At 42.7% G+C, this 20,661-nt stretch overlaps 1 protein-coding gene across 2 annotated transcripts in view; it reads left to right on the plus strand.

Annotated features, from left to right (window-relative positions):
* Positions 1 to 20,661, plus strand: part of XYLT1 (xylosyltransferase 1) — a 177,803-nt gene that overhangs the window by 133,630 nt on the left and 23,512 nt on the right. Inside the window, exons 5-8 of one of the 2 annotated variants that reach the window (XM_041401812.1) lie at positions 3,210 to 3,290; positions 14,952 to 15,168; positions 17,268 to 17,444; positions 19,705 to 19,967. In XM_041401812.1, coding sequence (XP_041257746.1) covers positions 3,210 to 3,290; positions 14,952 to 15,168; positions 17,268 to 17,444; positions 19,705 to 19,967 — 738 coding nt within the window. The remainder of the gene's footprint in view (positions 1 to 3,209; positions 3,291 to 14,951; positions 15,169 to 17,267; positions 17,445 to 19,704; positions 19,968 to 20,661) is intronic. The other variant, XM_041401813.1, reaches the window with a different exon arrangement.

Below are 20,661 nucleotides of genomic sequence, written 5' to 3' on the forward strand. Positions count from 1 at the left end.
TCTGCTTTGGCAATATCTTCTGAATTTCCTTCTGGATATAGGACTCACCTTTTTCTCTCCCTTAGACCTGTAACTCTAATCTTGACCTAACCCCCAGCAGAGTCCCAGCCCAGGGGCTCAGCCACATCCCCACTTGAGCAGTGCCATGGGTTGGAGTCACTTTTGCATCCTCACTGCCTGCCCAGCTGAGTGCTGCCCTCCTTGAGCCCAGCCCTGTGGAGTTTGGCTGAGCTTTGCTGAGTGGCACCTCAGCAGGTGGGCACAGTGCCCCTGCCAGCCCTGTCACCCTTGCTGCAGGAGGGGAGCTGTAGGAACTCAGCGAGGTAACCTCAGCAAGGGTCTGGGGAAGATGAGCACCCCCATCCCAGCTGGCAGACCTGCCCTTGTGAACACCAGATCTGCATCAGTGAACTCAAACATGCTTTGTTTCCCATCACTCTTCTTCACTTGGCATCTTCTCGTGGCAGCCCTCCCCCACACACAGGTTTTCTCCACTCTTGGAGCTCACTGGAGGATTCATTTTGCATTTCTCCCTGTGTGCTGCACACCTGAAAATGCCCATTTTCTCTCAGCCTCTCTACACTCACACCATCCTCCTCCCTGCTAGTGATACAGATAACCAGCTGACTAATCCTTCTCCCTGGTGCCTTGCCCTCCAAGTGAGTTTAATAGCAAAAGGAAATAGAAGTGAGAGCTGTGTGGATGCATCCATCAGGTCCAGCCTCAGGCACCAACTGCAGAAGGGCTTTTTCCTCAATCTGTATTCATGATGTGTTACACACTGGGGAAACTGATAGGCATGTGATATGTAATATTGGTGTATTTTTAATCAGTAGCATGAACTACCCTCCCTCTCTCATGACTTTATTTCCTTCTTAGGAAGGCTATGCTGCACTTGTTACTTTCTGTTTTACCCTGATAGTTGGTAAAAGATTTTGTGCCAAATTTATGCTCAGTGAATTATCCCTGAAATTTGTGGAACTACAGCAGAATTTAATTTGGCAGTGTGGATTTGCTGTTGCTCCCAGTGATGTCTTCAGCTGAAAATCTCAGCTTTTGATTGCCTTACTTAGAGAAGAAGCAGGCCCACGTCTCCAGTCTTTTCCAAAGGAGTGCCAGAGGCGTTGGTGCCAGAGGCACTGCCACGGCAGAGACTGCTGCTGGATGTGAAGGGGTGTGGCAGCAATCTGTGCCAGAGGCGTTTAGGAAATCTGCCCCTCAAGGCAAAGGTTTCTGAAAGGTGAGGAGGATTTTAACAAATGCATTAACATCGATGGCCTGTTCAATGCCTTTGATTTTCTTCTTAATGTCTTCTGATGGAATAAGAGGTGATGTGCAGCATCCTCATGATGCTGAGGCCAGAAGGAGCACTTTGAGTGAAAGCTTAATAGAAATTCAGTGTGGTGCCATGCTGAGCATAGAATTGGTTGACTGCATAAATCTAAATGTCAATTAACTCGAAAGTTTTACCAAATGGAACTATGATGTTTTAGTTCCATGTTGTCAACACATGAAAAGAAGCATATTAATTGATAAGGAGTAAAACTCTGTATGAGTTCTTTAAAACAAAAAATTAAAAATATTCAAAGTAGGACCAAGATACCTCCAACGTTTTCAAGAAGAGAGAAAAGGTCAATTATTGATTACTTTGAGAGCTAAGCATCATTTGGACATTTATAAGAATTACCTAAAAGCTGAGAAGCAATGAGAAGTTTGTATGGCAGCTCCAAGTCCTGATACACTTGGTAGAGTACTGCTGAATAGCAAAATACAGGTTGGTGAGCAATCTAGAAAGGATAATGTTTTATTGAGTGGTGTGGATTGTTACTTTGGTTGACTTGATTTTTATCCTTTAAGGAAATTAAAGCTCAAGCACTTCCAAACTTGATTATATTTCTAAAGATCATCTTTGCATGCCAGCTTTTGCCTAGAAACTCACCCGAAGATGTCAGCCATTGAAACCATTTCATGTGGAAGCATTGCTAAGTAAATTCACTAAATGCCTATTCATCCCAGTAAGATGGAGAGTCACTGGAGCAGCAAATGTGAAAATCTGCACAGCTTACTATACAGAAAGCAGCTTCTGAGTTTGCCAGATTGAGATGCAGAGTCTGACCCTGGGAGGTGTTGCAGCTCACATGAGGCAGTAAAGGAGGAGGGTCTCTGGGCCCTGTCTGTCAGGATGCTTGATTGACAGATAATTCATTTGGTCTAGATAATATCAATGAGATTATGAAAATAGTTACTTGGCTGACAAGTTACATAGTTTACATAGTTTACATTTCCAGGTTGTTGCAACCTGACCCCAGAAGTTAAACACATTTTGTACAGTTAAACACATTCAGGTTTAACTTAGTTTTCTATGGCTTATAATAACGAAATGTTTTCAAAATACAGTACTATTGACAGCTCTTTTATCTTGAGTCTTTCTGCCACCAACTTCATTACAGACCAATTACTTAAACGGTGTTGTATCCATAAAGTTGTGGATTCGAGTGCAATTCAGGAGATTAAGATCTTTTTAATGTGATTTATTCAGTTTTCCTAAATATGCTGACCTCGATAAACACAGAACATTTTTGCTCCATTGTTAAAGAAAGAACACACCACAAAAGCTGTCAAGCATAAATACATTCTTGGACATGTCAGCTGAAATTTTGAAAATGCTGGTGTCAGATTGCCTGTCATACTAATTGGAATTAGCCTTCTAAATTCCTTTGTTCTTGTTGATTATACTGCCTTTTTGACATCAAAATTATCTTGTGCTATGCATTCCAACCTTGGCCTCCTCTCTATTATACAGTGAAAACAAATAAAATGCCAATAGATACTGAACCAAATTCCCTAGGAAATATCTAGCAAAGCATGTAAAATGGAACTATCAATGCAGTCATCTTGCAGCTGGATTTTCATACTTAAGAAGTGTTGAGCAGTATTACTTCATGCATACTCTGTTATAGTGCTTGAAATAGCTGCCAAGGGTTGATAAGAAATTTATTAAGGTGTAATAAATCTGTGCTTCCTTCCAAGTGTGCTTTCCTGAGCAGAGGGGGTCATTGAAGTTTAGCAGCAGGATGGAAGGTTTTTTTGAACCACCTCCTTCAGAATCTGAGAATGGTCCCCAAATTAGAACAGTAAATATATAAATTGCTCTGGATGCAGTGGTTTTCACAGTGTAATTTGTGCACCTTTTCTTCTTTCTCTCACAGGACAAACGATCAGCTGGTGGCATTCCTGTCCAGATACCGTGACATGAACTTCTTGAAATCACACGGGAGGGACAATGCAAGGTGAGCTGGCCCTCTCCTCGCCTTATTTTAACCAGAGCACTGACAATTATTGTATGGTGATGGTTTCCAGTGTCACCTGGTTGAAGAAATCCCTAGTCCAGGAAAGAGAAGTGAATGAGGAGGAAACCCTTTCCAGAGGGGGGTTGTTTCTTGGCCCAGAGTCACTCCTTCCCAGGGTCAGAGATGCTTTTGTGGGGAGAGAGGCTCAAAGCAGCCTGATGTTGCATCCTCCTGTGGACTCGGCACAGATTGATGTTTTGTGAGCAAGTGGCAATTGCCCACACACCAGCACTGACCTGGTGGCCCCAGGAGCACTGGTGAGCAAGGCCTGGGTTAGCTGAGCTCTGCAGCACAGCCTGCCATGGGCAGAGCCCCAGCTGTGGGAGCCTGCAGCAGCCTGCAATGCCAGCAAGAGTGATGGTGGCCAGAGCTTGTCACAGTCTATTAAGGTTTGGAGGTCCTTGAATGAAAATCCTTCTTCATCTCCTCTGCACAAGTCTTGGAGAAGGAATGTGCTGTGTTTCCCACCATTCATCAGTAGTACTTAAACTTGCCATTGTGGTTTGGGGGGGCAGCAGTGACCAAACACCATCTTCCAAAGGCTTTAACAACTGCTGCAGATGAAAGAAGTTTCCCATCTGACTGCAGTGGTCCTGTTTTCCTCTTTATTCATAGTTTTGCTGTTCCTCTTTTTTGCTGGTTTTGTACCATAACAGCAGTCCTGCTGCACTTCCAGCAACTCCATATGCTGAGCCCCAGTGGCTTTGCATCTAAAAATATTTTTTATTCTGCTTGGGCCACCAGGTCTTCCCTTTATTCTGTAAAATGTCAAGTGTACCCAGAGAATGACACACTGAGTCATGTGTTCAGCACAGCAGGCAGGCAGAATAACTCACAAGTCTCTCTCTCTTCTTGGCCGTTCTTACTCTTGTCACCAGATTTATCAATTCTGTCATGTTCCTGTTTAAATTAAGTCCTCACGAGTATTCATCTTGTGCATGCACAAATTCTATAGCAGGTAGTAAAAAATAATCCTGCGAGGAGTCATATTTAAAGCCAAGTCAACAGTTTTCACAGGAGAGTCCCTGGTTTGGGAAATGCAGAGTGTCAGAGTGATTGGCAGACTCAGCTCTAGCTGGCAATAGTGATGGACAGCAGAGTTAGTGTAGAAAAGAGGAGAGAAAGAGCCAGGGAAAAGCAGTTGGTCTCTTGCCTCCTTGCTCCTCTCATCCTCCTGAGTCTTCTCAAATTCCCTGAGCTGGCTAAGGAAAATAACTAATGGATTATGACACACCAACATCAGGCTGGTTCAAACATGCCAACTTCAACTGGATCAGTAAAATTTAAATCAATTAAACACACTAATCTGATATTAATTTAATAATGAAATGAGCTAATGTGCCACTTGTCCTTCCATCATAGGAATAGCAAACTCATTTAGTAGTTTCATGGTTCTCTTTGTATAGACAACTAAATACCTTTTAGCTTATTACAACATGTCACTGTGTTTTGGGGTTTTTTTTCCTGGATTTCTACCATAAATTCCCTGTGTATCAGGGAACATGATTTGGAACATGAGTGCAGATTTGCTATCCTTGTCTGCCACGGTTCCCTAATCCCTGAGTCCTATAAGTGCTCCCACTGCTGACCACTGGATGAATGGATCCTTTCACATTAGCCCTTGGCATGTCCCCAAATTTTCTGTTAGGGAGGTAGAGTGGCTTCCCTCCTCCTGCACAGCCCAGGCAGCTGTAGACACTCTCAAGCCAGCAGCTGCAAACATCTCTGAGTATTGCTGGTGTTGGGTAAAAATTCATTCTACTGTTTCCAAAAGCTGATCAAAAAGTAGTTATCCCCTGCTTGTATTGTGGGTGAATTTCCAGCTCTACATCTACTTGTTGAGAAAAAAATATCTGAAGTGAAGATTTCTAGCCTGATATTTCATGTTTAGTGTTTGAGTGACTCAGTCTTGACTAAACTGGTCAGTGTAGCCTCTGCTCCCCCCATCTGACACACAGTTCCCACCTGGTCTTCACTGAGTGCCCCGGTGTGTAAGCTGTGCTGACACCAGTGAGGTTTATCCCTGCAGTCAGAATGGGGAAGTCCTCTGGGCTGAAATGCCTCCTACCAGCTCAGGCAGGTGAGCCAAGAGGAGGGGCTCTCCTAGGCTGTCACCCTGTGCCCTGCAGCCAGTGTCCCCAGGGAGCACAAGGGTGTGTGGTGGTGCTGCTTTACAATATTCTCCCAGCCTCTTGTGGCCTTTGCCTGGGGAATTTCCACAGCTAAACTCAGTGACTTGCTCACTGTAAGAGTAAGGGATGAGTTTTTTTCCTGCTAATTTTTCCAGTATTTAAATTTTGCTCTTTGCTTTGTCCTGTCACAGCCGAGGGGAAAAGAAAGACCCCATGAAGAGAATGACATGGCCAGGAGCTTGGTGGGGTATGGAAGAGAAGCAACAGCCTCAAGGGTTGGCAGCAAAAAGTTAAGGAAAAAAAGGACAGTTTTTAGAACACAGGCCAGTGTCCATGTTATTGGGCAATAAAAGAAAACTCCCTTTGGATATCCTATCTCAAAACACACTGGAACAGATTTTTTTGTTTAAAACAACAAATTGAAGCCATAATGAGGGAGAGGACACTGGCCTATACTGGCCAATAATGATTTAGCTGGCCCAAGGTGTTTTTCTCAAAACATGGGAACTAATAATACAGGAGCACAGCATCTAAATGTAATTAAAAGCAATGTATAACCCTTGCTGATACTTTTAATTTTAATTTGTGGATGAATAATGGCAGCTAATCAATAAGCTTTTCAAGTGTCTAAGTCGGCCTTGTAAACAACTGAAAACTCTTTAATTTTAAGTCATCATAGCCTTTGGATCATACAACAGAGAAAGATTAGAAATGCCATCTTAAACCTGCAGTGCTTGTACAGCTCAATTACAGTGTACTTTGTATTCAAGCCATGTTCACAATCAGTACTTGTTTTACTGCCAAATAAGGAGAGAAATCAGCCTTCCTTTTATAGAGTTAAATTTTCTTTTAGTTATGCCAAAGCCATGAAAAAGTGCATCACTCTGATTTTCCTTTAGTGGCTTCAGCAAAGAGAATGGACATGAAAATGGTTCCCTCACTCAGCTGGAGAAGCATTATTTCCTGACAGAGGTGGATGTATGAAATGAAATTGCACACAGTGGCTAGAGTTGTTACATAGTGCTTAGTGGGCAACACATTTCCTCCTCTTTTCAGTGTCTTAGACTACTAAAAGCAAGTGAATAACGTGGTAGTTGTATAAGCTATTGCAATTTGGAATACACAGAGGATTTTTTCTTTTTTGGCGGGAGCAGCACCTGTCGGATGTATTATAAAACATAAAGACAGTCAAATGTGACATCTGCAATGACAGGCAGGAAGAGGGGGGTTTGTATAGAAACCTCTCCCCGGCAGTCATTTGGGAAACAGTGTAAACATGCTGAGAAGGCTGGATGCTGTTAGATCTTAGAGGAATCTTGAGTCCTTTGGCAAAATACAAACAGCTAAAGAAAAGACCCTTAAAGTTTTGGTATGTGTCCACATTCTTTTCTTCTGCTGATTTTTTTCTCCTCATTACTGCTGTTCTTTGCAGTTCTGTTGTCCTGTTTCTGGGTTCCAGATAATTCTAGAGGTGTTGGTGAAGTGTACCAAGGAGCATCACAATCTCACCCCAGCTGTCAGAGGCTGGAGAAACCTTAGCTACCAAAGGACTGGGGCACGTTCCCAAATCTGCACTGCTGGCACACATCCGTTTCACCCCACTTCAGACACTCCTTTTTTCCTCAGTGGCACATGCTGATGTTGGTGTGCTGCTCATGGGGTTGATGGGGGTTTGGTGCTCAGTTAGCAAAATGGATCACAGAGTAAACACTGCTGTGTATTGCAGTGATGAATTACCCAAACACTAGGGGAAAGGATGGATTAATTATCACTGCTGTAGGAATAGTCTAGCCGCATGTCCTAGCAGCACTTACACTGCTGCTCTTGTAACATATTTGGTGGTTCCTTTGGCACAAATTACCCTCAGCCTCATGCTTTTTTTGCTAAATTTTTTAGAACACTTGAGTATTCCGGAGCACATGGACTAAGATCTATTTTTTGCTTGGAAGTAGTTCAGTACAACAGTTGCATGAGAAGTGTAGCGACTGAAATAGCAACATGCATCTTCTCTGCAAAGAGGCTGCACTTTAAAAATTTAGACATTACAGCTAACTTTCAAATGTTCTTAGTGCTTTATGCTAAGCATTAGGGGAGTCATAAAGCCTTTACAGCTTCAGCTTGACAATTCACCTCCTTGTAGGGCTTTTTTTTCTGCTCACTTTTGGAAAACAGAGCTCTAAGCTGTCAGTGCAAAGAGAAACAAAAGCAGCCATATGTCTTGACGTGGGACTAAGCAGGATGTTCTTTGTTCTTAGAGTATACAAGCAAGATCATCTGCTGGTTCAGGAAGGTCCTTCAATTGAGAAGGTTTGCAGTAGTAGCCATCCTTTATGGGGCAAGGACAGAATTAGGAAGGAGGTGGAAATTGAGATACAGGTGAAATAATCAGGAATCTTGTTGCTGTCTAAGAACATTGAGCAGCACACTTCATTTGCAGTCCTGTCATCTGAGGTCCTGAGGCATTTTATAAAATGGTTATGACAGGAAATATCATTTGAAGCTGCACAGATGTTGTTGGCCCTGGTGTACCCAAAGGTCAGTGACTTGATTTGGTAGCTTGAAAACCTTTATAGAAGTGACTCACACTTGCCCTCAGTCACTAGAAAGGAGGTGAAGAGACAAGAATCCTTCCAGAGAAGACTTTTATTGGAGACAAACAGATGGTAAAATGTCAGATTTAATATCATTGAGTCTGTCTGTGGTGAGTTCATGCTACATTCTGCATACTATAATTTGCAGTTTTGCTTATTTAAGATAAAAAGAAACAGAATCATTTGAGTTGTGGCCTCCCTTATGGTGAGAGAAAGCCATGTCATTTTTGACCTTCTAAAAGCTGTTTCAGTATTCCTTGAAAGATACTGTGTAAGTGAAGAGTGGGGTAAAGAAACCCACAGGAAAGTCTTTTAAAGTCTCTCTCAAGCTTTGTGCTCACAAGGAAATGCATGGAATTGTTGACAAAACAAGGCAATTCCTAGTAGAGTCATTACTGCAAAAAATAGACTTTGCAAGTTTCCTACAACTAAAGAATTTTAGAGAGTTTTTCATTTTTCTCTCTGGACTGTCAAAAAATGCTTCCAGCAGAGCTCCTTGTTCCCATCACTTGCAGTTCAGCTTCTGCCACAGAAACTCCAGGATCAAACATCACAAACTGCATCTCTCAGCTCTCTCTTATTTTTGGTGGCTGTGTCACCTGGGTTTTCTGCTCTGAAGCCCATCCCTGTGCTCCCAGCTGTGACCTCCCAGTGCAGGCTGTGCCCTTCCCTCCCCTGCACTCCCACGGGCTCAGCTGCCCCACGGGCTCTGCTCTGGGCCATGCAGAGACACAGGTGACAAACACTCATCACATCTGAAAATGAGATTTCCTTCTGTTCCTTGGTAACTCTTGAGTGTTTAGCACAGTGGGTAAAACTGCTGAAAGCATTTCAATTTGTGTGCTTATTTATGGCTTTGGCTTTTGCTCCTGAAATAAGCCAAATCAGGAAATAAGCCCCATCTTACAAGAGCAAATTCAGTCAAGAGAGAAATTCTTTCTGATATTGTTGATGGTTTTTTCTGCATTGTCATTAAAGCTTTGGGGGATTGTTGAGATAGCAATGTGTTTACTTTATGTGTTTCCCTTACCCTGAGTAAGGGAATTAACAAAAGATAAGAATTCTGCTCTCGTAACATTTTTGACCTCATAGCAATTGCATTTAGGATGTCATAGTTAAAGCACATTGAAAAGCAAGTTACAATTATTCTTTCTCTTCTATCATTTCTGTCTGTACTGAATTTTCAAGGCCTTCTGAAACAGCAGGAATTGTTTGTTCTGTGCTTTCCACACGATGCCTGTCATACTGGGTGGAAATCTTCCTCATCTTGACAGACTAAGTAGGTGCTATTTCTGTTTGACACTGTTCCCCTTTTCAAGCTTCACCTCCATTTTGGGAGTGGGGGATCAGCCCTGGAGGCTTTCAGCATGACAGGAAGGTCTTAGGAAACACACTGCAACTTCCTAGCCTTGGAAAAACAGGTGAATAGCTGGTACCATATAGACATTGTGTTCAAATAGCCAGTTGTAAATTATTTCAGATGTAAATATTGTTTAACCCTTGGTTGAATAGAGTTACTCGTGGAAATGGAGGGAAATCAGGGTCAGCTAGACTCAGCATATTCAGTGGAGGCCAGAATTTCCACCTTGAGCAGGCAGGGAATGATTCTGCCCTGCACAGGTTTGAGATTCATTAATCTGCTTATTATAAAGAATTTTTCAGTGCCTGGTTTATGGAGATGTGTGGTAGCCTAGAGATTGCTCACAAATGACTTCTTGCAAATGCTACACTCAAGATTGTCAAATTATTGTTCAGTGCTTTCTAGTTGGTCCCCTAAACTGCAAATTACTGTTTTGTTCTTCCCAGCTGATTGACTCTGGTAGGTGTTTCCAGGGTGGCTGTGCAAACACTGCTGGCAAGTGGCTCTCACATTTCTCATCTGTAAAAATATTTACTTGACTTTTTGCACTGAAGTGACTTTATTCCTCAAATTTTCGTTTAAAGACAATGAAAAGAGGAGCAGATAAAGTCAAAGCATGCAGAGCTTGTCCACATACACTCAGGGAAACATGGACATGATGTTAGTGGAGCTCCTAGCTCTACAGATACTTGCTTTGACATTGACATTGCCTTTTGACTTGTGAGGAGTTGTTTTGCTGGAGTTTTGAAACTTTTATTCATAGTTCTTATTCTTAAATCTTGAATAATGATGATGAGATCCTGGGTGGGTGCACCTGGTTAACAGTGAAATGTCAGTGGGAGGTTTTCTAGGCAAGAGGCCAAAACCAGGAAACATTTAAGAAGAAACCTCTTCACCTTAAAATATATATTCTTTCCAGAAAAAACCTTTAAGTGATAAAGTTACTGGTAAATGGCATTTTTCAATCTGATAACCTCTGATACTTTAGGAAGTTTTACTCATTCATAAACTTCAGGAAAAAGAAAACAGCAAACTCTCTGACTTACTGTGTAATTAAGTAGAGCATTTAGGAGCAGGGGTCTCTACAGGTTGCTGTGGTTTGCACTGTCCCTTGGAGAAAACTACCAGAAAGGAGGCTATTTGGTTGTGGTACTTTTGCTGATAAAGTAACTGTATGGCAATATTTATTAGCAGTTACAACATATCATAAGAGCTGAGCTGCGTTTATACTCATGTTATAAGAGTATGTGCTACACAAGTTACAAATGCTTTATGTGTTATACAGTCCTAGAAACTTGTCTGAAATGCATTTATAAATTTTTAAATAAACTACAAAGTAAGAGGAGTTCCCTGAGCTGGATTGCAATCACGAGCTGCCTGGACTGACATCTACACTCAGTGACAGACCACGTGCTGGGTTTTCTTAGCAAAGTGTAAAAATAACTCTCTGGAACCTGTGAGGCTGCGTCCACACACAGGGCTCAGTGGCACCTTTGATGTGTGTCAGTGTCTGATTGCTGAGCTCAGGTGCTGACACACTTCTTCATATCCTGTGTTTCCTCCTTACTTTTGAGTGTAATCCCAGGCCCTCAAAACTGGAGGCTCTTTTGGAAGAATTAAAATTTGTAAGGGGAAGCATAAGATGTCTTAGATTGAGTGTTCTATGAAGAAAGGCAAAATGGTATGCTTTTCTTAATCCTAGTTTTTTTAAATTCTGTTTTCTTCTGGTTGACTCTTTTCCTAGGATTGTTATTTTCCTCCTGTTGTTTTCTTTTGGATTAGGAGAAAGGCCAGTTGTCTTCAGCTGATGATAATCCCTGTTGTATTTGGCCAACCATGCCTTGGTTCAGTAAGATGTCATTGTTCTGGCCAGTGCATTTGCAGCTGGCAGAGGTATGCCAGTCTTACCTGATGTTCAGGGTGACAGGAAGCACCTGAATTTTTCCACATTGACTAAGATTAAGGAAATGCTATTACTAAGCCTTTTTTTTTTCCCCTGCTTTTAATGTGGGAGTTATCTGCAAGCAGTTATCTGCAAGAGACACAAGAGAGAAAGACAAGGGGAAGAAAACCCTTTTTTTGCATTTCATTGCTCTTTATGAAACTTGGCCTGGCTTCATAAAATTTACTGATTTGGTATTCCCTTGAGCATAACCAGAAACTGATGAAATACAGCATGAGACTAGAAACAAATCAGTAGGGTCATGCTTTTGCCCTCCATCTTTCTATCTTTCTTTTCAGAGGTGGCTGCAATCATTCTTGGATGGCTAGTCAAGAATCTTTATGAACTGTTTGTAGTGTCCAAGAGTTTTTCATTTCTTGGAAAGGCCTATGTGGCATACAAATACCCCTTCCCTTTCCCTCAGGCAGTATTCAATATGCTTTAGAGTATGTTCTTGCCTGCCTGAGTGCCAAAATCGCTGTTGCTGGAGTAGCTGGGAGCATCAGTCATCCTAGAAGAGAGCCTGGAGGGACAAAAGGGAGCCTCATCCACCTTTTCCACTTTGGATGCTGTTCAGCTCTCTGTGCCAGCAGCGTCTCCTATTGTATTTGCAGGGTGCCCGATGAAGGAAGGAATGATGAATCTGACTCCATGTTCTCAGAAGGCTAATTTATTATTTTATGATACTATATTATATTAAAGAATACTATACTGTATTAAAGAATACAGAAAGGATACTTACTGAATGACAAAAGGATAATAATGAAAACACGTGACTCTTTCCAGAGTCCACACAGCTTGGCACTGAATGGCCAATGAGTCAAAATAACTCACACCAAGATCCAATGAAACAATCACCTGTGGGAAAACAATCTCCAAACACATTCTACGTGAGCAAAACAGAGTAGAAGCAAATGAGATAAGAATTGTTTTCCTTTTTCTCAGAGGCTTCTCAGTTTCCCAGGAGAAAAATCCTGGGTGAAGGGATTTTTCAGAGAATGTGAACGTGGCACTCTCCTATTTAACTTCCAGCAGATCTGAAATACACTTGGTGCCTTGGCTGCCAGGGAACATAAACAAGCAGCAAGCCATTGCCCAGTGGAGAGCTGTGTCTTCACAGCCCCTTGGACAAATCATTGCTTTGTAGGCCACAGAAAGGATTCGTTTTGCTAATGCCTTATTCCATTGAGGTGCTGTGAGTGTGTGTGAAGAGGCTCAGTAAGGGTGATCCTTCTGAAAAACACCTGCTCAGCTGTTACGTATCTGAAACCTGGTGTGATGTTTCTAGGAGGGTTTCAAGAAGCACAAGCAAAAGGGTCATGTCTTTAGAGATCTCTAAAGGCATTGAAGATCTTTAGCTGGGTTGTGCTGCCTTGCTGGAGGGTAAGCGATTGGAAAGTACATTTACTTTCTTCTAGTAACCCAGTTGTATAAGATTTGGGGGCTGAGGTTTGTTGTGAAAACAGCTGTACTTCCAGGAATTGGCTTATTTCACTCCATATCATGAGATTTGCTTTCCAAGCTATTAGCTCAAAAAAAAACCCATGGAACTGTGCACATATAGAAAAAAAAGGAGCCTGTCAACTACTTTGCTGAGACTTGCTTTTCCAAGCTATTAGCTCAAAAACAAACATAGAACTGTGCACATATAGAAAAAAAAGGAGCCTGTCAACTACTTTGGAAAACATGAAGCTGTGAGTCAGGATTTGCTGGGACCTTCTCATGGGGAGCATGGTCATGCTCCTCTGCTGCCAAGTTCAGATAAAAAGGCTGAAGCTGTTACAGTACCAGGGAGCTGGGAGCTGGATCATGTCACACAGGCTGAGGCAGTTTCTACCTAGAGCAGTTTTTGTTGTAGCCAGGTGGTTTCTTTTGTTTGAGGGTTTCTATTGCAATCAAAGAACCTTCCATTTGAAAAGGAGAGTAAAAGGTGATAAATTGGTAGAGATAGCAGTTGAAAGAAATTACTTCATGGAAAAGAACTTTATGTTCCTATTTAAATATAGTCGATAAAGTTCTGTTATTTTCTTAAAATAATTAACTCTAATGAGCATTTAGTTTTAAAGAGAAATAAATAAATGACCAAACTTTCAGGCACATTAATATTTGATTTGGAGATAACTGCATAAATATTGAATTTGAAGATTACATTCCAGAGCACTGCATTAAAATTGCAAGACTTTTCTATTATCCTTCATAATGGAACATGAAATTAGAAACTTGTTCATGGAAAGAAAAATTTCTCAACTCTCATTTACACATTTCAGCACTGTTGTGTTAACAGAGAAGCTCTTCTCATACTGTGAAAAGAGACATAGCTATCAGTAGGACATAGACCCTGAAGTCATTTACGGTCCTTTTGAAAATTAATATGCACCATTTCATAATTGCATCTCAGTTCTTTGATTGGTATAGAACAGAACTTGAACCAGGGAGTTGGCCTACGGGGTTAATGCTCATGCTTCCAGATGCAGGACTCCAGAGAGCTCTGGTGCTTGTTCCTTAACTTTTATTCTTTTCCCTTACCTTTAGTAGCATCTGTCTGAGGACCACTAAAATGTCATTTTGGCTTGCTAATCCTGAAATTCCCTGGCATGGCTGTGTGTGGTTCAGGAAGGGAAGGCTGTGCCCCTCTTGCTTCAGCTGTTGTTATCCTGCAGGTCCTGCACCCACAGAGGTCTGGAGGCTGTGGGTTGCTCTAGTGTGTGGTCAGTGAGCATTTGTTACTGCTCAGAACATGTGGGATGTGTCCAGTGCTCACAACCAACCAGGGTGGATGGTGCTCAGCCCACCTTGGTGCTAATTCAGAGCTGCCCTGCATCTCCTTCAAGGGAATAATTCCCAAATGGAATAACAAACAGAAACCTGGATCAGACAGCCTCAGAAGATGAGGGGGCATTCAGTCCAAAGCATTTTCAAACACAGATTGATTTCCCAGCTTTTCTTCTTTTATATTGGTCTCAAATAATTCATTTCCATAACTTTGCAGTTCTGCAGTTGCTCCTCTTATTCATGGTTCAGCAATAACAAAACATTGCTCCCCAGAGACATGAAAATGGAGCAAACTTGCTCATTCTACAGCTAAGACCAATACAATGGTATTTCTTCCTTATTGGCTACATCCCTGTAGAAAAATTAATGACATAATAGCATAAGAGAAAATTGGTCATTTTACCTTTACGTACATTTCCTGTTTTTTAAAAACTGAATTTATTTAGAGAGAGAAGAATGTGTTTAGTTCCCGTTCATGTTGCTGTTCTTCTGTGGTGGCTTGTTCAGAGTTGATGAACATTATGGACTTTCTTGCCTTAGAGCTCTGTCACCTGCACAGCCTTAGGACAGCAGAAGGTGTAAATGATGTTTAAAAGCAATCTCTTGATCTTTGCCTCTGTAACAGAACATATAACTGATTAATCATTTATTAAACCTCCCTACATTACTTATGAATAGAACAGAAATACAAACAAGTGACCTTTTGATCCTTTTTTGTTTGAGAAAGTAGCTTTTTATTTATAAAGCTCCTGATTATAGCAAAATACAAATTAACATTTGATGGCTCCTGTTGCATTCCCTCAGATTTATCAGAAAACAGGGGCTGGATCGGCTCTTCCTGGAGTGTGACACGCACATGTGGCGCCTGGGGGACCGCAAGATCCCAGAAGGAATCACAGTCGATGGAGGGTCGGACTGGTTCCTCCTGAACAGGAAGTTTGTGGAATATGTCACTTTTTCCAATGATGATCTGGTAACAAAGATGAAGAGGTTTTACTCTTACACACTGCTTCCTGCCGAGGTATGTGAATGCAAAGAATCCCTCTCTGTGCTCAAACCTGCAATGCTTCTGCTTGTCCCAAAGATCTCACTGAAATCAGAGGGGCTTTCACCTGATGTCACTGGGCATCAGGTGTGGGAGCATCACTGAGCATCCCACAGGGAGTAATGAAAATTTTACTTCTATGATGAGTAAGCCCCTTAGGGTTAGAACATCTTTTGCAGTTGTTTATTGCCTTGTTTGTTTGTGGGACTTCTTGTAAAGAGTGGCTTTGTTTTGTACTCTAGGCCTATTAATCTGTTGCTGAACAACCAAAAATCCAGCTGCCCTTTGCTTGCAAATTGTTCCTGCACAAAGCTTTTGAAGGATATTAGAGATGGCGAATTGTCTTCATAAGTAGCTTTCCTTGCTATTATCCAGCACTTTTCTTTAAAAATATAAACCCTGCAAACAAAGGTTTATTGTTCTGTTCAAAACTCAGCCAGAAGGCACAGTCACAAATCATTTAGATCACTCAGGAGTCGCTCTGGCTGCAAGTGATGCAGAAGGGGAGTGCACAGCAGTGTGGGGCTTTGCCTGGCGTGCAGCAATGTGCTCTGTCTGCAGGGAGGGCACAGAGCTGTGGCTGGCAGCCTGTGCTACACCTGCCCCAGCAGGTACACTGCTCCCCTGGCTTGCCAGGCTCTGCTCCACATCCTGCAGCAGCCAGCCAGCCCAAGGAAGAGCTGATGACTGCCTTTAAACCCAAAACTGCCTTGGTTCCTGAACATTTGAGGGATGGATGTCACCGATATTGCAAATCTTGCTCGTTAGCTTCTGGTGGAGCACAGCAACTGTTATCTTTTGATGGAAGTTTATTATTCCCCACACATGTTGCATAATCTTCTTTTAATCCCATTTCTGTTAAAAAATCACCTTTTCTCTCTACTCTGATAACCTTTTCATCCATTATCTAGAGAAATTCCTGTATTGCCATAAAAGGACACAGGGCAATGGGTAATTGGGTAGGGTTTTTTTTCCCCTCTCGCTTGAATGAGAATGGATGCCTTTATGGGTTTAACCAAACAGTTCAAGCATAAAATCCATATTCACTGGGCTGTCATTTAACATTAAAAAGGGTAGGGGGATTATTTGGGGGCCAGCCATGCTAATGTTGTGCTGGTTATTTATAGAACTTACTATTGCTGATTTTAAAGAGAAATCACTGCTCCAAAAATGGTCTCTTGCAGAGCTAAAATTGATGGTATTCCATAGCTTTTTTTCTGCAAGTTTTTCCTTGCAAGATACATAGCTGGTTTTGTAAAATGGCCCTGCCTTCACTGACCTGTTAACCTGCTATATCAGTCCCCATTACGCATGGTTTATATAATAGCTGTTATTATGATGATATAATTAGTATTGCCCAATGGGAATTCCATGCTGCCATGAGTCAGCAAATAAAGACTTACCATTTCAGAGGTAAATGCAGGAGGCAGAATGTCCTTTTGGTGCCTAGGGTGAACTGCATGCTTCAGAACAAAGCTACTCAACAAGCAGTGCATTTCAGAGTGCTGGAGATAGACACCCACATAAGAGCTGTCTGAGACTGTATTTTTATCAGAGTAACCAGGGTGATGGTGCAGTTTTGACAATTGTTTTGGGAAACAACTTGAAATATGCCATTAGCACATTGTTCAGAAAAATAGTCCTAAATCTGTTAGACCAGGGAGCAACTTACAGAAGGGAAATAATGGGCATTTCTTAGAATTGCTCATACAGCTGAAATAAAAATAAAATGATTGCTGGTACTGGTGCCTTTCCTGGAGTCCTTTGGGCTGCCAGTTCCCAAAGCTGGTCATTGTAGAAGTGCAGTTGTTCTGTGCCAGGTTATCGGAGCAAGACCTCAGCTGTGTGTTCTTACAGTTTGGTTGGGTCTGTGGAGTGTTGTGATTTTTCCATGCTCTATGGAATAGAGGCACATGGAGTGTGTTTCACATGTGGCAGAACAATAGAGCTTGTTAATCCTGTCATTTCAAACTAAAATAGTTCACCTGCATTAGGTTTGGGCCCATGAGCTGAAGTGAAGGAGAAAATGGAAGTCTGAGGAGCTAAAATGGTGATGTGCTCTGTGTTTGTTGCAGTCTTTCTTTCACACTGTGCTGGAGAACAGCCCGTTCTGTGACTCCATGGTGGACAACAACCTGCGCATCACCAACTGGAACAGGAAGCTGGGCTGCAAGTGTCAGTACAAGCACATTGTTGACTGGTGTGGCTGCTCACCCAATGACTTCAAACCAGCAGACTTCCACCGGTTCCAGGTAACTGAACACACCTCAGAGGCTCTTTGCCCTGTGGATGTGGAGAGCTGGCTGAATGCATGGCTGCAGCAGGGAGAGGGAAGGGAAGGGAAGCTTTGACTCCAACTTGCAGATGGAGAAAGAGATGTGAGGAAGCTCTGATCTTAGGTTCAGGAGAATGAAAGATAAGTTCTCCTATGTTTTGGTCCCGGAGACATACCACTACATGGTAAAGTCACAAAGGAACTCTTTGGACTCCTTGGCATTGGTAATTGGCTGTGCTAGAAAGGAGGGAAACTTGACACATCTCTGACTGTATCAATATTACTTGATAACTATTGTGAGTTTATTGCAGAAGTTTTTTTTCCAGTGTTCCAGTTCAGGTGCTTTCATCATTTCACAAAACTCCTGGCTTTCAGTGTTAAGCAATGCTTATCATCTTTAAAAAAAAAGCTTAGAAGTTGTTGAGTTGCATGCTAGAGACTTACATAGCACAAGACAAATCCATTTTTGTTATTATATTCATCAGCACTATCATATTAAAGTTTATCTTGTGATTTTGGGAGCCTTAGTCATGAGGTTTTGATCACCCAGGTTTGGCAGAACTGTCTTTAAAGGTTTAATCAGTTCCTTTGTGATAGTTTCCTCGAGGCAGACATGAGAGCGAGTCCTATGCTCCGGGGTGCACTCCGTCTCGAGGCTGTATCTGGCCTGTGCATCTCCTATTGACAATGAACAGCCACTTGTTTCAAGGTCACCAGATTTGCAATTCCATCCCTCCAGCTCCTCAGGGTTCCCTGCATAAAGCATGTTTGTTCAGGCTCTGTGTGGGATGGGGAATGTGCTACCCTACAGCAGAGACATGATGACTGCTCTGAAACAGAGATCTTTTCTTTACTGTAATGTGCTGTCTAGCAGGCACGCTTGAAGTCAGTGACACAGGCACTCACAAAAAGAGCAAATGAGATGTTATCTAAAAGAGGCTCTGCTGTCCCAAACACCAATCACAGGGAATTCTCCAGCACAGAATAAATTGCAAATCTTTAAAAACTCCTGCCAGACTGCAGAGCCTGACCTGCTCCAGGCTGTGAACCCACAACAATATTTCAGAAAAAAATCAGGTAAACCGAGCTGGAAAGGGAAGTTTAAAATTATAATAGGTGAAAAGGCAGCTTCTGACACTTTCTGGTGAAAGAGCCCCTCACATGAGCACACAGCACCAGAAGGCTGGGGCTTGCTGTTCCCACGGAGGCACAAAGCGAGCCGAGATCACAAAGCCCACAGCATGCGCCATCTCAGAGCAAAACTGGGCATCCTCAAAAGAATTTTCAAACCATCTGGGGCACTCCTGAACTCCTTGGCACCTCAGGACCTGTGCTCAAATATGAACAAGGCAAAACAAATACTTTTTGGAAGCTAATGCTAGTTGAGTAGCATATAAAGCAGTTATGTGCCCAAGATTATGTCAAGCGCTGAGAAAAAATCTGGGCAGGACCACTCAGAAGTGGAGAAACCTCAGCCACAAATGGCACCTCTCCCAGAGACCTCTTACCCCCTCCTAGCAGCAAATCTATACACAGAAAATGCTGCTCTACCTCTTCTGAGCCTCAGTACACTTTGCTCCCTGCATTACATGTGCCAGTGCTGCCCTGTCTCCAGGCTAATGTGGGGGTTTGGAAAGCATTTCCCACCCCTCCTGCACTTGGAGAGCCTTCGTGAGCCAGGCAGCATGGGGTGTCTGTTGGTCTGAAGGGATTTTCATTGTGTAATTATGTAGTTTTTAGCTGAATCTTAACACCACTCCTAACAACAAATGTTCCCTAAGGTGACATTTTAAGTCATCTTTGCCCATGTTGAGAAACAGTTCATGTCCTCAGCTCCAACCCATTGTTTAAGACAAAATGTCATATCTGAGAATGGGAACTCAGTGTCTATCATTGCAATGGGCCCTCAGCCAGGTAATAATTAGCATAAACTCTCTGATTCACAGAAGGTTGATTAATAATCTCTTTATTAAGAAACCCATTGCTCTTCTAGACAGTTACAATACAGCTGGATGGTCATCCAGCCCAATCACCACTGGTAATTAAGAAACCACCCTTTGGTAAGCAAATCTCCATAACACATTCCACACATTCACAATACCAGGTGCAGCAAGTTAAGATAAGAATTGTTTCTCATTCTTTTCTCTCATCTCCTCACAGCCTTTGTGAAAGTTGTGTTTCTGTCTGTGGCCAGAGAGCTGCTGCCACAAGTGACTTTTCCTCTCCTGTCCCAACAGCAGACTGCCAGGCCAACCTTCTTTGCCCGCAAGTTTGAGGCGGTGGTGAATCAGGAGATCATTGGCCAGCTGGACTATTACCTGTACGGGAATTACCCGGCGGGCACGCCGGGGCTGCGCTCCTACTGGGAGAACGTGTACGAGGAGCCCGACGGGCTGGGCGCGCTCAGCGACGTGGCCCTCACCATGTTCCACTCCTTCTCCCGCCTGGGCCTGCGCAGGGCCGAGACCTCGTTCCACGCTGCTGGGGACAACAGCTGCAGGTCAGTGCTGCTCTGCTCGCTGCCCCGGGGGACACAGGGACCGCCAGGCTCGTTCTGCTCGGCTGTGCTGGCTGGAGCCTACAGCCAGGCAGCTGCAAGTGCACAGCGCCGATTTCCAGGAGTATTTATGTCCATAATAAAGCATTGGTTATTCCGGGTTGACATTATGTGACCTGTTTGCTGCACTTTTAAGGAGCTCCTCTCCAGCCTGATGAAGACTGACAGGATCCAGTTGGGCAGTGCTACCCCCACTGCTGCGTTTCCCTTGATTAATTTCAGCAAGTGTATTATAGCCTCAGCTCCTAAACTCTCCATGTGATAGCAGCAGAGGTCATGTTCACCTCTATTATGCTTACCAAAAGCAGAGGACAGGATTTCAGAACAAATCTGAACACAGGCAGGTTAATGGTCCTTGCTAGTTTGTTCCCTTGGGAGCACACATGGAGTGCAGAGAGCTTGCTTGGCTCACTTCGCCTGCTTGGTGCAGTTCTCTGTGCCAAAAAGTGCTGCAACTGGTAAGATCTATTAGCATCAAATACATAAAATATATGTAGGTGTTTATATATCTATAGATAGATAGATAAATATATCTCAAATGAACGTCCTTATTCTTTAAAAGGACGTTCCCCCTATATTCTAGATTCCTTTTTCACCTATAAGCCTGGCTAAGAAGAATTCAGTCTAAAAGGGGTTT

The sequence above is a fragment of the Onychostruthus taczanowskii genome, unplaced genomic scaffold, assembly GCF_017590055.1.
Source record: "Onychostruthus taczanowskii isolate IOZ18803 unplaced genomic scaffold, ASM1759005v1 scaffold19, whole genome shotgun sequence".
Lineage (NCBI taxonomy): Eukaryota > Metazoa > Chordata > Aves > Passeriformes > Passeridae > Onychostruthus > Onychostruthus taczanowskii.